The sequence below is a fragment of the Dermacentor albipictus genome, chromosome 1 (genome assembly GCF_038994185.2).
Source record: "Dermacentor albipictus isolate Rhodes 1998 colony chromosome 1, USDA_Dalb.pri_finalv2, whole genome shotgun sequence".
Taxonomy (NCBI): Eukaryota; Metazoa; Arthropoda; class Arachnida; order Ixodida; family Ixodidae; genus Dermacentor; species Dermacentor albipictus.
Genome location: NC_091821.1, coordinates 316,862,607 through 316,880,306, shown reverse-complemented (window position 1 = coordinate 316,880,306; position 17,700 = coordinate 316,862,607). Strand labels below are relative to the sequence as shown.

At 48.4% G+C, this 17,700-nt stretch overlaps 1 protein-coding gene across 5 annotated transcripts in view; it reads left to right on the top strand.

Moving 5' to 3' along the window:
* Positions 1-17,700, top strand: part of LOC135904203 (uncharacterized) — a 43,473-nt gene that overhangs the window by 14,136 nt on the left and 11,637 nt on the right. For 3 of the 5 annotated variants that reach the window (XM_065434852.1, XM_065434868.1, XM_065434846.1), the window contains exons 2-3: positions 9,249-9,412; positions 10,207-10,352. In XM_065434852.1, coding sequence (XP_065290924.1) covers positions 9,264-9,412; positions 10,207-10,352 — 295 coding nt within the window. In that variant the 5' untranslated portion in view covers positions 9,249-9,263. Of the gene's footprint in view, positions 18-69; positions 196-9,248; positions 9,413-10,206; positions 10,353-17,700 lie in introns of those variants that run through there. The other 2 variants (XM_065434861.1, XM_065434857.1) reach the window with 2 other exon arrangements.

Below are 17,700 nucleotides of genomic sequence, written 5' to 3'. Positions count from 1 at the left end.
GAGTGGATCTTCTACTGGTCAGCATTTTCGTATGTATTCGTGAGAGTAGCGCGCCTGTAATGCTCTTGAGGTACTTGGCACAGTCGGGTACGAGGTAGAAGACACGGCTTGGTTTGCAGTACATACAGGCAGGTCGTCGGTGGAGTATGATTACTTGGCTCGAAGCGAACTTCATTTCGATGTCGGTTACTGCAGGTATATGAACTTAACAGCGAACTCTGAATTTTGCCTAAGGGCATTTACAATGTCCTGCGCAAATCTGTGGGAGCGACTATAGATGGTTATTACAGCAGAATCTCTCTTGAAAATTTTTTCCTCTATTGCTCTTTCTTTCTTTCTTTCTTTCTTTCTTTCTTTCTTTCTTTCTTTCTTTCTTTCTTTCTTTCTTTCTTTCTTTCTTTCTTTCTTTCTTTCTTTCTTTCTTTCTTTCTTTCTTTCTTTCTTTCTTTCTTACCAATTAAGCTGCGGAGTCATAATGAAATTGCATGAGGCAAGCAGTGTGGGAACCAGCAGAACCTGATTTTTAAAGCGAAGCATTCTTTGGAACTTTCTTCGACTTTTCCAAAGCTGCTGCTGCTGTCTTGCATGCCACGTCGAGAGGCAGCTCAGAGCGTCCATATACATGGCAAGAGCATGGCAGAGAGGAAAGGCGACGCGAGAAACTCGTTTGGACCTTTTCCCCGCGGTGCATGTGCACAATGTCCCCTGGAGCTCCCTGGGCGGCGCACAATACCCTCTTCACGGCTGCAATTATCTGTGGCCGCCCCCCCCCCCCCCACAGAAGCATTGTAGAAACTGCAGCGCTTACCTTTCTACTAACGCGCAACCGTTCGGAGAGGAGGTATATAGAATGGCAGAGAGGAGGTATGGAAAGCAGGCAGAGACTAGATTCAATCGACGCAGCCACGAAACGATTGAATAACAGCCATGGTATTCTTCACTCACAACTCGCATACATAGGGGAGGACGGTAGAGGGAAAAGGCGACGTGAAAAGGCGAGGGAACGTTACTACTTAGACTCGAAATCGGTTACGGACAAAGTGGCTAGATTTAAGTTAAAATAGTGCGTTGTAATTGTCATAGCTCACTATAGTTCAATGTACGGTACTGTACGTTTCTGCTATTTCTGAAAAATAAATACCATGCAAAATTGCCAAGCGGACAACTGACACGCGGCGTGCAGGCTCAAAGCCGCATTAAAGCACCGTAGCGTCTAGGTGACTTCACAGCGTCTAGGCGTCACGTCAATTCAACACTTCTGTGCCCGCCGTAGTAGCTTTGCGGCTATGACATTGCTCGAGGTCGTGGGCTCGATCCCGACCGCGGCAGACACATTTCGACGAGGGCGAAATACAAAACGCTTGTGTACTTAGATTTGGGTGCTCGTTAAAGTACCACAGGGGGTCAAAATTAGTTCATAGTCTGTCACTACGGCGTGCCTTGTGGCTATATGGTATCCGACGGTGGTTATGGCACGTGCAACCCCATAACTCAATTAAAATTTTAACACTTATTCCACGATGCGATGTGCCATGTGAAGCAATGACAATGCTAACCTTCTCGGAGGTTATGAATAATGGTGCAAAATGATGCCTCAAGCAAACACATCTCGCTGTGTGTTCTGAGTACTACGCAGACAAATAGCATTGGTGCATGCAACGCAACATTTATCGACTCGCCACTCTCGTATTGCAATAAACGCTGAAGAAATTAAACATTCGCCGTCAACATCACCGCTAACAATTGCCAATCAAAGGAAACAGCACAGAAATCATCGCTTACGTCGATTCCCACAGAGCGTGGGATCCGCATAATTTAGGGCCATTCTGGACACGCTCTTGGCTTTCGCCAAGGACGCGCTGCTGCTAGGACGGGTCTGAATACGCCTCACCGCTCCCCTTCCTATTCCACGTAATATGCCTTCGAGCCCTCCATTAATAACTGCATTTTATTATCATATCAATTCCTCCTTATGTAAATGGTCACTAAGAAGATTAAGGAGGCATAGTAATGATTCATTCCTAGTGGTATCGAATGAAAAGGCCCTATAATTTAGCTCGGTGGGGCTGGAGCAGAAGACATGAGGCACCTAAAAACATTGGTGAACTGTGTTTGCAGGCAAATTATTTACGGACACTGTTTAAACATAAGCGGGTCATCGCTGTTCTGTTGGGGGCTAGTGCCAACGACGATACTAGTATGGAACCTCAGCGTTCCGTAGCGTACTCACAAGGGCAATTAAAAAAAAAGACAGTATATAGCACGTCATTAGTTCTCATCATTTCCAACTGGCGTTTATTACATAAAGGCATGAACATATATCCTCCCGCGCTTGATCACAACCAGATACAAGTTAACGTGAGCCCCACAAATCAACAAGAGCGCGCCAAGGCCTACGGCAGCCCCCCGCGTACAAACCCCAAGTAAGCACATTCTTTATCAGTCAATCCTATGGACTTTTGCTTACTTGGGGTTTGTACACGGGGGGCTGCCTTAGGTCTTGACGCGCTCTTGTTGATTTGTGGTGCTCATGTTAACTTGTATCTGGTTGTGATCAAGTGCGGGAGGTTATATGTTCATGCCTTTATGTAATAAACGCCAGTTGGAAACCAGCGCTCGTCCTTGTCGCCTTTCTCGTGTTCTGTGTCCCCTCTTACGCTGGTTACATCATCATGGACTACCAAATATCCCGGTCTCACAACTTACTTCAGTTTATTTTAAGGTTCCCGATGTTTCTAAGCCCTTTCTCTTCCGTTCCTGCTCCACCTGGGTATGTGACGCTGGTCCTTTATTCTGTTGCTACAGCAAACCACTTGTTTCCCGAAGCAGACGTAGGAAAAGGACCTAAAAGATTAACACCTACACGGAAGAATGGTTTTGATGGTACCTCAAGCGGTTGAAGGCGACCAGGAGGGAGTGTGGTCGGATTTTTGCGTCATTGAGAAAGGTCACACGCAGTAACATAACGGCAGACGTCACGGTATAGATCAGGCCAAAAGAAGCTCCGACGAACGGGGTCATAAGTCCGTGACACGCCAAGGTGACCTGCAGTCGGTACATCATGAAGCTGGGCGAGAACAGTCTGACGCAGATGCTCAAGCACAACGAAGAGTCGGTCAGGGCCGTCCGGGCGTATGTTAGAGCGGTACAACATACCATCTTGAAGTTCAAACATGCGAAGGGAAAGATCGGGCGTCGTTGAAGTGAGCCGTTGAATAAAGTGTTGCAAGGAGGCATCCCGACGTTGTTCGGCTCCAATATCGCAAAAATGCAGCCAGAGAGAGAACGGTGACAGAGATGGCCGGCCGCAGAAACGTCAGGAGGGTCGACAGGATGGCGCGACAAGCAGTCCGCATCTTGACGTAACTGGCCGGTCTTGTATATAACTGAATAGTTGTATTCCTGAAGGCGCAGAGCCCAGCGGCCAAGGCGCCCTGGAGGATCTTTGAGGGACGAAAGCCAACACAGGGCGTGGTGATCAGTGATGACTTCGAATTGGCGGCCGTACAAATAGGGGCGGAATTTACCCACTGCCCAAACGAGTGCCAGACACTCGCGTTCGGTGATAGAATAATTGCTCTCCGCAGAGGAAAGAAGGCGGCTGGCGTAGACTATAACACGTTCTCACCCTTCTTGTTTCTGTGCCAAGATAGCTCCCATACCGTGGCCACTGGCATCGGTACGGACTTTTGTTGGAGCTGACGCATCAAATGGGGCGAGAATGGGCGGGGACGTAAGCAGCCCAATCAGCTCTGTGAAAGCACCAGCTTGCTCAGGGCCCCAAATGAATGCAGCGTCTTTCCTGAGGAGCTGATTGAGAGGGCGTGCAACGCTCGTAAAATTTCGGACAAACCGACGGAATTAGGAGCAAAGGCCCAAGAAGCTGTGAACATCCTCGGCACATGTTGGCATGGGAAAGCCTTTCGCTGCCCGTATTTTATCGTGATCAGGGCGTACATCAGAAAAATCGACGAGATCCCCGAGCACAGAAATTTCACGACGACTGAAGTGGCACTTGGACGAATTTAGTTGTAGCCCCGCCTGGCGGAAAACAGATAGGATCGTCGATAGGCGCTCGAGGTGTGTCGCAAAAGTCGGAGAAAAAACGATCACGTCGTCCAGGTAACAGAGGCAGATGGACCACTTGAAACCGTGTAGGAGGGCGTCCATCATTCGTTCAAATGTGGCCGGGGCATTACATAAACCAAAAGGCATCACTTTGAACTGATACAGGCCATCGGCAGTTATAAAAGCTGTCTTCTCGCGGTCCATGTCATCGACGGCAATTTGCCAGTAGCCGGAGCGAAGGTCGATGGACGAAATATATTGTGCTCCATGCAGGCAATCCAGGGCATCGTCAATGCGTGGTAGCGGATAGAATTCTTTCTTTGTTACCTTGTTGAGGTGCCGATAATCGACGCAATATCGCCAACTGTTGTCCTTCTTTTTAACTAGTACAGCAGGCGATGCCCATGGGCTGCAAGAAGGTTCGATGATGTCTTGAGAAAGCATCTTGTCAACTTCATGTTGGATGATATGTCGCTCAGTAGGCGAGACGCGGTAGTGTCGCTGATGGATCGGGCTCACATCACCGGTGTTTATTCGATGTTTTACGAGAGATGTTTCTCCTAGACGGCGCTCTCCAAGTTCGAATATGTCCCAGTATGAGGCAAGGAGGCAACGTAGTTTTTGAGCACGCTGGGGCGGAAGATCGGGAGCAATCATTTTTGTGATGGCATTCAAGTTTGAAGGGACAGGGGACGAAGCAAGAGGTGAACACGAGGAGCTGCCACAAGTTAAAGCCGAAATGTGGTAGTCTCTGGCTGGCGTTATTTGCGCCAGGGATATTCCGCACGGGAGTACTTGTGTACAATATAGGTAGCATATCTTCAGGATCATTCAAAATGAGACGACTACACCTAGGTAACGCAGGACTACAATGTTTTACAATCACTTGTTTACAATCACTTGTTTAACTGTGTCACTTATGTACACCACCTTCTCAATTTCTTCGTTCACGTCGTCCGTGTACTGTCACAGCATCCAGTTACTCAGGAGTTAAACTATCCATTCCAAGGTCATTTTTGCCTTAAGATGAAGTCCAGTTAAAATGCAAAACCATGAAATAGAAGCACAATACAGAAATAACTGAAATCACTTCGAGAGGAACAGGTGTCTGCTCTGCCAGTCACCGTCAGAAACTTTAGACGAGCTGGCCAGAAATAGACGAAGTGCAGGATGTCCGCGCAAGTTGGCTGATTGTGCTCAGACCAGAGTGCCGAACATAACTTTATTTTTTGTTCCGGTACAACTACGGAGCGAAAAAATGGCGGCTTATGCCGGTTCGAACTGGTTCCAGTTCATTTCCTTAACCTAAGGATAATTACAGGAATACAGCAGAAATTTATTTTGTACGAAATAGCGTCGCTACTGCTGAACTGCACTGAAAGATCACGCCTGTTGTCGTTCAGGCCGCACGTAGCTACAAGAGAATTATGTAGATCCTACGCCAATGCTAGAATTGATGATGTGAAGCGAAGCTTTATTGAGAGAGAGAAGAGAGAAAAGAGAGAAGGAATATATATATATATATATACATTGTGGGGACTGCGTAGCCCATTTCGTTGCAGCGCCATAGCGCAGCACGTTTTGGGCATAGGAGCCGAGCGCGGCGAGGTCGCTTTCGAACTTCGCGCGCGCGGTCCACCGCTTTCCCTCTCTCTCATTCCTCCGAGGGCGCCGAACGGCAGCGGGTCCGTAAAACACTTGCTGCTGTCCGCCCCCGAACAGTCCAGGGGCTCACCCGATTGGTCTGTTTGGGTGGGAACCCGCGTTCCCTCTCCCCTGTCGACTCAAGTCGACCGAGGAGCGGCAACGCGGGGAGAAGCCCTCGGACAGCGAAACGGTGCGTACTGACTTCCCATTCTCCCGGTCATCCCTTTGGTTGGCCGGTCTCGCCGAAGGTCCTCGACCCGAGGCGGTTGCGTACCTATTCGATGCTCCTGTTCTGAAGGCTACGCCAAAGAGACGCGGCTCACTTGACGTGCGCGGTCGTACTGCGCCGAGTCGCCCTCGGAGGCTACCCCGAGCTGAAAGAACGTTGCCCTGGTAGCACGGTCGTTGGGAGCTATCCTCCCGTATAGCGGCGTGCTACCGCGTGTTGAGATACTGAGTGTCACCCCTTGACTTGCGGGAGCTTCGGCTCATGAGCCTCGCGCCGAAACGGGTGTATACGGTATATCCTGAACGCCAAGGTGGTCGTACAATAAACGCCTTCCTTGTACTCTGGGCCTTCTCCTTGCGGCGCTCTGTTTCGCTCCCAGAGGAGACCGAACGAGCGTCTGCTTCGGGCACACGCTACACACGCGGCTGAGCTGATCGTCCCCCTGAGGGGCTCGGATCCTCGGACCCGCGCGGTGGTCTAGGTGACTCCCGGCGGAGCACCGCTATATAGGCGGAGACCACAAAGTGTGCTTGCGTTGGGCGCCACTTGTGTCAATTGTGTGCCACTTGTGCCACTTGTGTCAGGCCTGTGTCAATTAAATGTTCCAAGAAAGCCATGATGGCTCACTTCATTGATATGTTTGGTCAATGGCCCAGTAGCACTTTTCCACTGAACGGTCTGTTGTTAAATGGCGCTAACGAAGGGATCAATGCTTGTTGTTCACAGTGAAACTGGTGACAAACAACAAGTACATGTTCTCACTGTCTCAGGTACATTGCGCGCGTCGCAGTCTGGCGAGTCCGCGCGTTGGATGCGATGCAAATATTGTCGCGTTAACACAACACCTAGTCTGCCCACTGATGCAATATGCGTAAAACCGTACTAACGGTGCCGTTACTTTTAAAATCACGTGGACATGCTGCGCATTTACAAATTACGTAGCATAGTTGAGCCACAAGTCTATGCAATGCGTTGATGAAACGCTCCAGAAAAGGGCGACCAAACTGAACCGACAATTGTTTCTTTTTTCCCGGTTTTGCTACGGAGTGACAAAAATTTTAACGTTCCAGTTCAATTCCGGTTCGAGCAAAATTTTTTTCCAGTTTTCAGTTTTCGGTTCAGTTGCGTTTCGATACCCTGGCACAGACAATTACGCGAATGACGCTGAAGAAGGCATAGCCCTCAGGAATGAGGGAACCTTCACACTGAAAGTTATCGTGAGGGATCATTAACTTATGGTCAATAGCGGGCTATATTTAATGCACGTATTTGAAGTTGGACCCAGAGTATACAGAAAACAAGGTAAACAAAAAAGAAGAAGACAGGAAGCGTGCGTGGCCTCCCTTTCGCAATACCTCTTCAGTGCTTTTTCTGCGTTGGTTCCAATATGCATCACAGCAGGACGCGCTCGTTGCTATTTGTCTCTCGGACCGTTCTTTTTTTCCTTTCTGTGCCAACCAAAGCGGCCTCCCTATATCTGCGCATTGTAACTCACATATACTGCCGGTGCCCTTCTATTCGCACCCTACCGTCCGGTCGCGGAATGGTTCGTTTGTCACGAGGCATTTCAGCAGCAGTCATTCCATGGCGCAACGACTCCTCTCCAAGAGCTGCTGTTTCCTTTTCGAATTGCTCTTCAACTAATCAGTTATATTTCATAAGTCGAGTATGAGCAAAAATGTCGGACTGAGGATGCATAGTCGACAGTGCCTGCCATTACAAAAAAAAATTATGTAAGACCAACCGCGGTTGCTATCATATAATGTGTTTAGCACGCTCTGGGGGGTGGCTATTTGCGGCACTATGTTGAACTACGTATTACGGGTGGCACTCCCCTAGCCACCGTGCATCACGCGTACGCGAGAGCTAATCGGTACTTCGAGCGCCTCTTGCTCGAGGACCAGCTAGGAATCCCGTGCAGTGTCTGCGACCGCTCTGTACAGCGTCTCAAAACGCTTGCTGACACGAGGGAACGCTTGCCTTACCACCGTGTGTTACGGTGGTACCGGTGGTACCGCACGACCGTGTGGCTCTTACAGCTGAGTTAGGCTGCATTATCTTCGGGATAGGAGCGCGACAACGGTTAGACAGTCAGAAAAAAATCGCGGGTGTGCTCAAGGAAAGCTACACGCCTTAAAAGATTGCGTTGCGTTCGAAAACAACGAAGCCTAATTCAGCATGAGAGTTTTCGTAGACTTACGCACTAGCTGAAAGGAGCTACATCTGCTATAACTTATATCGCGCTGTCTATGACTTAATGCACAAACGTAATCGCTGCTGTAACTAGAGCTCGATGATATAGCGAACAGTAATTTTGTCTTCATTTCCTCCTGCGATAAGCCAACTTATTTTCCATTGAACATAGCCGACCGTAGTTGTCTTCAGCGTCCTTTCAAGAGGCGCTTATTCAGACTCGACATTCCGCGCACGTGCTGTCTCCAGCGGCGGTATAGCTGGGCGCTCCGCGCGAGCTTGCTCGCGGTATCAACAAAAATCTAACTTATTAGTATCGGAAATTAGGCAATTTGATAATGATTCATCTTCAACAGGACGGTATACATGTCCTTGCATGTTGTAAGCGGCGCAGTTGAAGATGGAACAAAAATCTAGGTAGCGTTAGCCTCTGGCGCCTCGGTTTGGTACGTTGAGTCTCTGCGCAGCAAATGCAAAAGGACAAGTGTGTCACTGTCATTTATATGGGGTTCTGACGCAGTGTCACATCGTTCGTGAAGCCCTCCTGCGGAGTTTGAGCCACAAGGGCTGAATGGAGAAACGGGCTGAGAAATGGATAACTTTTGCTCCTAGAAAAACAGCGCAGAACAGAACCAATGAAGGACAAAACACCACAGGCACTGTTCATTGGTCCTGTTGGTGCCTGTCTGTCTCTGAATGTTGCTCAACCAACCATAGCCCAACTTTGTACTGCCAACTTTTGCAATGACCCGCCGTGGTTGCTTAATGACTATGGTCTTGGGCTGCTAAGCACGAGATCGCGAGATCAAATCCTGACCACGGCGGCCGCATTTCGATTGGGGAGAAATGCGAAAGCACTCGTGTACTTGGATTTAGGTGCACATTAAATAACCCCAGGTTGTCCAAATTATTCCGGAGTCCCTCACTACGGCACGCCTCATAATCAGATTGTTGTTTTGGCAGTAAAACCCCATAATTTCCTTTTTTTTTACCTTTGCGTGATGGGCATTCGGATGCTCGCTTGTCGACAACACGAGGTCCACGCCTGCTTCGCTGAATTTAACGTCCGTTTGAATGACTGACCCTAACGTTAAGAATGCGTTGCCTGCAGAACTACTGGTGAACCATGGATGACGAGGAGGCCGGTGATGGCGGGCATGACAAGAAAGAGGACGAGGAGGAAGAGGAGGAGGACGCCGGAGCTGACGACGGTGCGCCTGGCAAGGGGAAGAGGCCACCCGACTCCATCATGGTGCAGCGGAAGTCCGCCAGAGGGTGCGCTGCTCCGGTTCCGCGTAGAGTTACTGTATATGCTACCAAAGGCCCTTGGTAGCATATACGGTAACTCTAGTTCCGCGTAGTACAGCCCCTTTGCTCCCGCGGTAAGCTTTACTTCCGCGAGAGCTGACGCTCGTCACAGCTTTAGACGCGTCCAATTATTTGCTTGCGCCGGTTTACAAGCGCACCGAAAGGAGAATGCCGTGAACTTTGTGTTAGACTGTAGCGTTTAAGCTACGTCATGTACAGGAAAGTGAGCAAAAAGTGGCTTTTACAAATCAGCTATATTCCTCTTAGTTTGTTCTCATACGAAGCTTCCTCGTTTCATCATTGCGTTAACTAAGCGGACGCTTTAAAAAAGAAGTCGTTAAGTTACTCTACTGCGATATAAGACGCGGAACTCAGAAGCAGAAACTATATTTAGAGAACAATACGACATAATTTTAAGCAGATATGGTGGCAGCGTTAACAAATTCCTGGAGGTTAACCGGACAATAGCCGAGTTCCGTCGTGCCAGCGGATATTACCAAACTCCACAATGACTTTCATTTTTCAACGCCTGTCATCTTCTGCACTTATCTGCCCGATAAATGCTTTTTATGCGGCGGAGTAAGTTAACCTTTTCTTCAAACTCTATAGTTTAGCGTTTAAATAATATCGCTCGATAAAATTCACCGATTAGACAAATAAAGGAACATGTCAAACGTGCCTACTACTCTGGTTAGACGTCGTTTTTTTCTTCTTCTTCGCTGTTCCGCAAAGCGGCACTTATGGAGAACTGCATGGCGCAGGGGGGCCAGCAACGCGGGGGGCGCGAACAAGTCGGACAGCGACGCCAAGTCTGCCGTCTCAATGATCATGACCATTGGTGGCCTGGTCCTCTTCGCCGTCGTCGTTCTGGGCGTCGTCGGTTTCATCATCTTCAAGATTACACAGTGTAGGTGCACGGCTTCACTGTTTGCTCAAAGTGCGTGCGGCGGCGACAAGGTGCACATTGTTCCTTCTCACATGGTCTCCGAGATGACCTCTCACATGACCTCTAGCGGAATAGAGGCGGAAACTCGCTGCATGTGCACGAGGCAGAGCACAGAGCCTGCCACCGGACGCGAGAACAGGCTAATGGAGAGTGAATTGGCTGAAATATTTCTATATCCCTTGTGCTAGCATAAATAAATAAATAAATAAATAAATAAATAAATAAATAAATAAATAAATAAATAAATAAATAAATAAATAAATAAATAAATAATATTTACCAAAACAAAGAACCAGTATGACGCTAAACAGCATGCACAAATGAACATGACGGACAGCGAAATGCAAATGAAAATGCAACTGACCTTTTAGAACATTTTATTGCAATGTGCTGTAGTCATGGGCGACTTGATGCAAATGTTGGGAAAAGGCAGGCTGGTGAACAAGCAATTGGTAGCTACGGCATCGATTCAAGGAACACTAGAGGAGAGATGTAGGTAGAATTCGCGGAAAGGAATAAGCTGCGAATAAAGAACACCTTCTTCAGGAAGCGTATACCCACAGGAAATGGACCTGTAAAAGCCCTAATGGTGAAACAAGAAATGAAGTTGATTTCATACTTTCTGCAGACCCCAGCATAGTGCAAGATGTAGAAGTTTGGTAGGGTGAAGTGCAATGACCATAGGTTAGCGAGGTCTAGGATTCACCTCAATATGAAGAGAGAAAGAGTAAAATTAGTCAAGAAGAAACAGGCCAACCTAGACGCAGTAAGGGTAAAAAGCAGACCAATTTAGGCTAGTGCTTGCAAACAAATATTCGGCCTTAGAACAGAGGATTGAAGATGACATAGAGGTAACGAACGAAAACGTAACTGGACTGACTTCAGAAGCAGCAATTGAAGTAGGAGGTAAGGCACCAAGGCAACCAGTAGGTATAAGCTCTCCCAAGTAACGAAATACCTCATAAAGAAACGACAAAGAATGAAAGTGTCCAACTCAAGAGATAAAGGATAAGGGATAATCGTAATTATAACATGAGAAAGACTGAGGAAGCGGTAAAGAATGGACGCAGCATGAAATCAGTGCGAAGAAAACCTGGCATAGGACAAGCCAAGAAGCATGCACTGAAAGACAGGCAGGGTAATATCATCAGCAATTTGGAAGATATAGTAAAAGCAGTGGAAGACTTCTATACTGACCTGTACAGTGCCCAGACCAGCCACGACACCTGCATTCGTAGTAATGATTAGATTACAGAGGCTCCTCCTATAATTAGAGATGGAGCTAGAAGGGTCTTACAACACATGAAACGGGGAAACATGGCAGGAGAAGATGGAATAACAGTATGTAGTTACTCAAAGTTGGAGGAGACATCATGCTTGAAAAGCTTGTGACCCTTTACACAGAATATCTCAATACTTCAAGGGTTCCAAAGAACTGGAAGAGTGCCAACGTTAAACTAATCCACAAAAAGAGAGACGTTAAAGAATTGAAAAATTATAGACCCAGTTGCCCACTTACAGTATTGTATAAAATATTCACCGAGATAATTTCCAATAGAGTAAGAGCAACACCTGATTTCAGTCAACCAAGAGAACAGGCTGGCTTTAGGAAGGGATACTCTACAATGGATCACATCCATGCCATCAATTGGGTAATCGAGAAATCTCCAGAGTGCAATCAGCCTCTCAATATGGCTTTCATAGATTACGAAAATGCATTTGATTGAGTAGAAATGGCAGCGTTCATAGGACTTTCATAGGGATTCAGCATTCATAGGTATTCATCGAGGACCGTAACTGAGAGTGCGTATCAGTGGGGTTGAACATTAATATGCAGAAGACAATGATAATGATCAACAGCCTGGCAAGAAAACAAGAGTTCAGGATCGCCAGTCAACCTCTAGAGTCTGTGAAGGAGTACGCTTATTTAGGTCGGTTACTCACAAGGGACCCTGATCATGAGAATGAAGTTTACAGAAGAATAAAAATGGGTTGGAGTGCATACGGCAGACACTGTCAGATCCTGACTGGAAGCTTAGCACTATCATTGAAAGGAAAGGTGTACAATCAGTGCATTCTACCGGTGCTAACATATGGGGCAGAAAATTGGAGGTTGACAAAGAAGCTCGAGAAGAAGCTAAGGACCGTGCAAAGAGCGATGGAACGAATAATGTTAAGCGTAACGGTAAGAGACAGGAAGAGAGCGGTGTGGATCAAAGAGCAAATGGGTATAGCCGATATTCTGATTGACATTAAGAGAAGAAAAAAAAATGGAGCTTGGCAGGCCATGTAATGCGTAGGTTAGATAACCGGGGAACAGTTAGGGTTACCGAATGGGTGCCAAGAGAAGGGAAGTACAGTCGAGGACGGCAAAAGACTAGGTGTGGTGATGAAATTAACAAATTCGCAGGCGCAAGTTGGAATCGATTGGCGCAAGACAGAGGTAATTGCAGATCGCAGGGAGAGACCTTCGTCCTACGGTGAACATGAAATAGGCTGATGGTGGTGATAATGACGATGATGATCGTTGATCAGCGCGATGACGGATGCTCTTGAATTGAACTGAATTAAATTTTATTTCCTTCAACCTAAGCATCCCAAGTGAAGGCAGAAAAAGATTGTGGGGTTTTACGTGCCAAAATCCCGATATGATTATGGGGAACGCCGTAGCGGGGGCCTCCGGATTCATGCTCACCCCCTGGTGTTCTTTAATGTTCACCCAATGAACGGTACACGAGCGTTTTTGCATTCCGCACCTATCGAAATGGTTTCTTCGCGCCGGCATCGGACCTCCTTGAGCTCAGCAGCGCAACGCCATTGCCACTCGGCTACCTCGGCGGCGGATTGGCAAAGAATAAAGGCACGAGGTGCCTGACAGAGGTACCTGCCCCGGTATATAATTGCGGAAGCGCAGCACATATAAACAGACCATGGTTGTACATGAATTATAACTTGTACATGTACATCCTCTATGTACGAAACTCTTTCTTTTTAACAAGAGCCACAGGAGAAGCCCAAGAGCTGCAGGATGGCTCGATTATATCTTTGGCGAGCGTATTGTCGATCTCCTTTTGCACGATGTGGCGCTCAACTGGAGATACCCGGCATGGCCGTCTGTGGATCGGACGGGCATCGCTAGTGTTTATGCGGTGCTTGGCAGCACAGGTTTGACCCAGAGGACGGTCACAAAGGTCACATACGTCCCAATAAGAGGAGATGAAGCGAAGGATATCGTCAGCTTGATGGGGCAAAAGGTCTCGAGCGATTATTTCGTTCGGGTCGGTAGGAGACAGATTTTGCAAAGAAGATGGGATATCGGCGGTGTGCTAGCGAAAAACATCGCGTGGAAGGCCGAGATAGCATAGTCGTAGGAGGGCTTCATCATAGCGAGGGAAATGTCCTGTGGTAGCACGTGTGAACACGGTCCTAAATTCACCACAGGAACACAAGTGAGATTGCCCCATAGAGTTATAACAGTGTGTGGAAAACCAACACTGTGCGTCAACAGAACGGCAGTGATGGGAGCGAGCACGTAGTCACCGCCGGGTGCTGGTGGCGAGGGGGTAATAACAACAAACGTCACAGCTTGCGGCTGCAAACGGACGTGCTCATCAGAACAGAGGTGACTCTTGACTGGTCCGGATTGATAAATTACACTTGGCAGATATACAGTATCAGCGGAACAATCGATGAGCGCAGAGCGGGCGGATAAAAAGTCGTGGACGAGGAGGACGTCAATGAAACAGCGGGCGAGGATGGTAAACAAAACAGACGTTTGGCGGCCGGCAATACTGACACATGCGGTGCAGAGGCCAGTGTTGTGCATGCCGCTGCCCGGTGATACCTCGGAGCAATGGATGCTTCACCGACAGACGTGCAGCTGTCTCGGGCGCTGATCACGCCTCACCGTTCACTCAACGCAACTCAATCAGCGTCACCTGAGTCTTATGGACAAGCATTCACGTTCCCAGATCTCCGGCTTTTCGAACGCCCAGAAATGGCAGCTCACTTCAAGACAACAATGTCACCCTCCGATTACCCGGAAGGCCAGTCTCGAGATCCTGAAAGAGTGACAGTCACGAAGAGGACACTAATTGATGACAGGGTCATTGTCAAGGACTCTCGGGGAAAGAACGTCATCGGGGGGTTCACAGCTTGCCACATGGTTGCCTCGTATTGTGCAACGTTGGAGACAAAGAAAGCCGGCAAAACGGTGGGACGTTAAAGACCAGAGAGCCGGCAAAACGGTAGCAAGTTGAAGACAAGCGCGATCGGCAAAAAAGTGGGAGTACAGAAGAAAAGTGGGACGTTGACGTCGGGATAGAATGTGAACGGTTCGGCGTTTGTGATTGGCCAGTGAATTCTTTCGACGATTGGAAGAGGAAAAAAAATGGCATAAAATGCGGATCTGGACTGCTGTGAAAGGGGAGGCTCGGACATACAAGGACTCTATAGCATGTAGTGTGCTGCGAGAGTTGGAACCAAATTTGTAAAACTTGATCATGTACTTTTGTTTATAAACCTTCTTTCTAATCTCTTGAACATCGCTCGCACCCTTTCTTTCTCCCAGCAGCTGGCACGACACCATCCTTGGAACCTTCGTGGCCGCACGGACCTCCGATTCCCAACACCAGCTACGGGAGACGTACCACCGTCGGCCTAAAGTGCACCACCTAATGGGCATGGGTCATAACTTTATTCAAGTGCTGACGGAGGTGAGAGCTCATACAAGAAATATGGGCACGAGTGTCGATCAAAGCTGTAACAGGCAGGCGCACGTAGGGATCCCGGGCAATCCAAGCGTCGTAGGGATCCCCACCACCCAAGCGTCCCCCTCAGTCCTGCTGTAACGGCCGCGGACTTCTAAAGACACAGGCTGCGCCGGCACATCATCGCCTGCCATCCGGATAAACGGGTATCCCTGGGACGGCCTCCACGGCCTCTTCCACAGCACGGCCTCCCACGAAGGGATAACTCGTTTTTTCTTCGACTGCGGGTTGGTTGCTACTGGGCGGCAGCCCGCCGGCATCGCCTTGGGAAAGCCACCTCGCCAGTTTGTGCTTCCTGCGGTGACCCAGAGACTCTGGAGCACCTTCTGCTGGCATGCCCTGCTCACCTGCAGCACCGGGGCCGACTTCTGCAGGAGTTCTCTTGCCTGGGGCTCCCATATGTTCACGGCAGGAAGACACCCTCTTCCCCAGTCGTAATCAGCTACCAGCCTTCCTAAGTGTCATCGAGTACCTCGACTCGTCGAAGCTCTCTGCGAGACTCTAGGAAATTTCTTCAAAGACGAATAGCCTAATGGCTATTCACCACCTCGGGCCTCCTGATCCGCCACAACTGCGCTTTTGCTGGGCCACCTCCTATGGTCTATCATCAATCCACTCCTCCGGTCGAAGCCACTGGGCCTTCCAGGCCGGACTGCTCCGCTGTTGCCATGGCGACTCTCTACCTTTCTCCCTCCTTCTATCCCCTTCACTCCTATATCCATCCCCCTGCTGGCGTGGAGCCGTGCTCCCGCAAGGGTTGCAGAAGATAGTGCCAGCCTTTCCTCCTTTCCCTACAAGAACCTCTCTCTCTCTCTCTCTCAACTTCAACGTCGATCAGGTTCTGGTTCGTAAAGATCGAGCGTCAACAAAGGCATTTGAGGGCAGGTCGAAATGGAGCTGCAGCCGTCAGTTTCCCGAAGGAAAACGCCGGGAGCAGAACGGGGACGAGGAACGGCGTGAGGGAGGTGAACGAGAAGGCCGTGTTGAGTGCAAACGGCTGTTCTGGACGGTGGTCGTAGTGCTCTCAGCAGAAGTTTCTGGTTCAGCTTAGGTTGGTACCTGCTGCTCACTTCGGGGTAAATAGTGGAAGCTGGAGAAGCTTGTTCGAGAAGGCGAGGGCCAGGGATTCGCCAATATCATGAAATGTGTCCGAGATGTCCACATCCGAAGCAAATTGGCTTGTCGTCAGGCGTCCTCGACGCATTCGGATCGCGATAATTGGGAGTGGGACAATGGCGCTGGAGAGGGTTGAAGGTGGCCGAAGGGTAAATGTCAGGAAGGTTCACAGAACAGATGGTTTGAATGCCCACGTTTGCCAGTTCCTGACGAACAACGGATTGTATTAGCCCCGAGAACGAACTACAGGGGTGCTGCGAGCGCCGCTCGCGTGACGTCAGGGCCCGGACTCGCGCCTGTCGTCTGTTACAGTTCGGGCGGTGTCAAGGCGCTTTCTGCGGTGTTTTCGTTTGCTCGCCCTCGTTCTCTCTGCTTGTATACTTATGGCGGTCGTCTCAAATATATTTTTGCAACGACTTCATTTGCGAAACTTTATTCAAAGAGCTTATTTCTTAGACGACAATGCAGCTCTCAAAAGCAACGCTACGGTGCCAGCCGAAGAAGCGCAGACCAGCCCATTGCGGGTCTTTTATGCGCGGATCGACAACCGCAAAAACATAGCACATAAGAATCTAGTTATGATACCGTATACCTGCCGCGGTGCAACAAGAATGTCGCAACCTGTGGCTATATATGACTTCTACAACAGTTACGTTGATTTTAATCCGCTAAAACAGGTTTGCTCACGACGAGTAGTTCATGGTATAATATTTAACTTTTGCATTTCTTCACAGAAACGCTCGGCAGCAACACGAGCACTTAACTAATACTGCAGTTTAGATTCTACAAGCGCCACTTGCTTCTTTAACTGCTTCTCAAAATTAGGCTGTTCTTCACGTGTTTATTTTAAACGGCGATAACTTGAAGTAAAGCTAATGAAGGCTCACAGCCATTTACAGAATACAAAAAGGAATGTACCAATATATATTTTCTTTTCTGTGCTACACGTTCAACTCACTTGAGAAATTTACTGCTGCTTGTTGCTTGAGGAATATACATGACGAATCTGTTTGGCCAACTGACACAGGCTGCTCAGCCTAAATTTTTTAGTGAAATATGCCTGTTAGACCTCATGGCTGCAGCCAGAAAGAAGTGGGAGAGTCAATCATTAGTAGTATGGGACACACTGAAGATATCATAATTCCCCTGTGGAGGGTCAAAAATCAAGTGAAAATATATGTAAGGCTTGCGGTGTTTTCTTTATGAATGTTTGCGATTGGATTGGAGCAAACTTTATTTTGCCTGCAGTTGGGCGAGGTTCTCATTTATATATCGACGAAGCGAATAGTTCTCCGTTTGTATAATTAAACGACGCTGGATCGAGACATGGTGAGACAGAAAGGGCTTGAATTTTCCTTTTCTAGGCAAACTAAGCTGCGCTGTGGTAGCTCGAAAATACTTTAGCCATTCCAATTGGCGTTGTA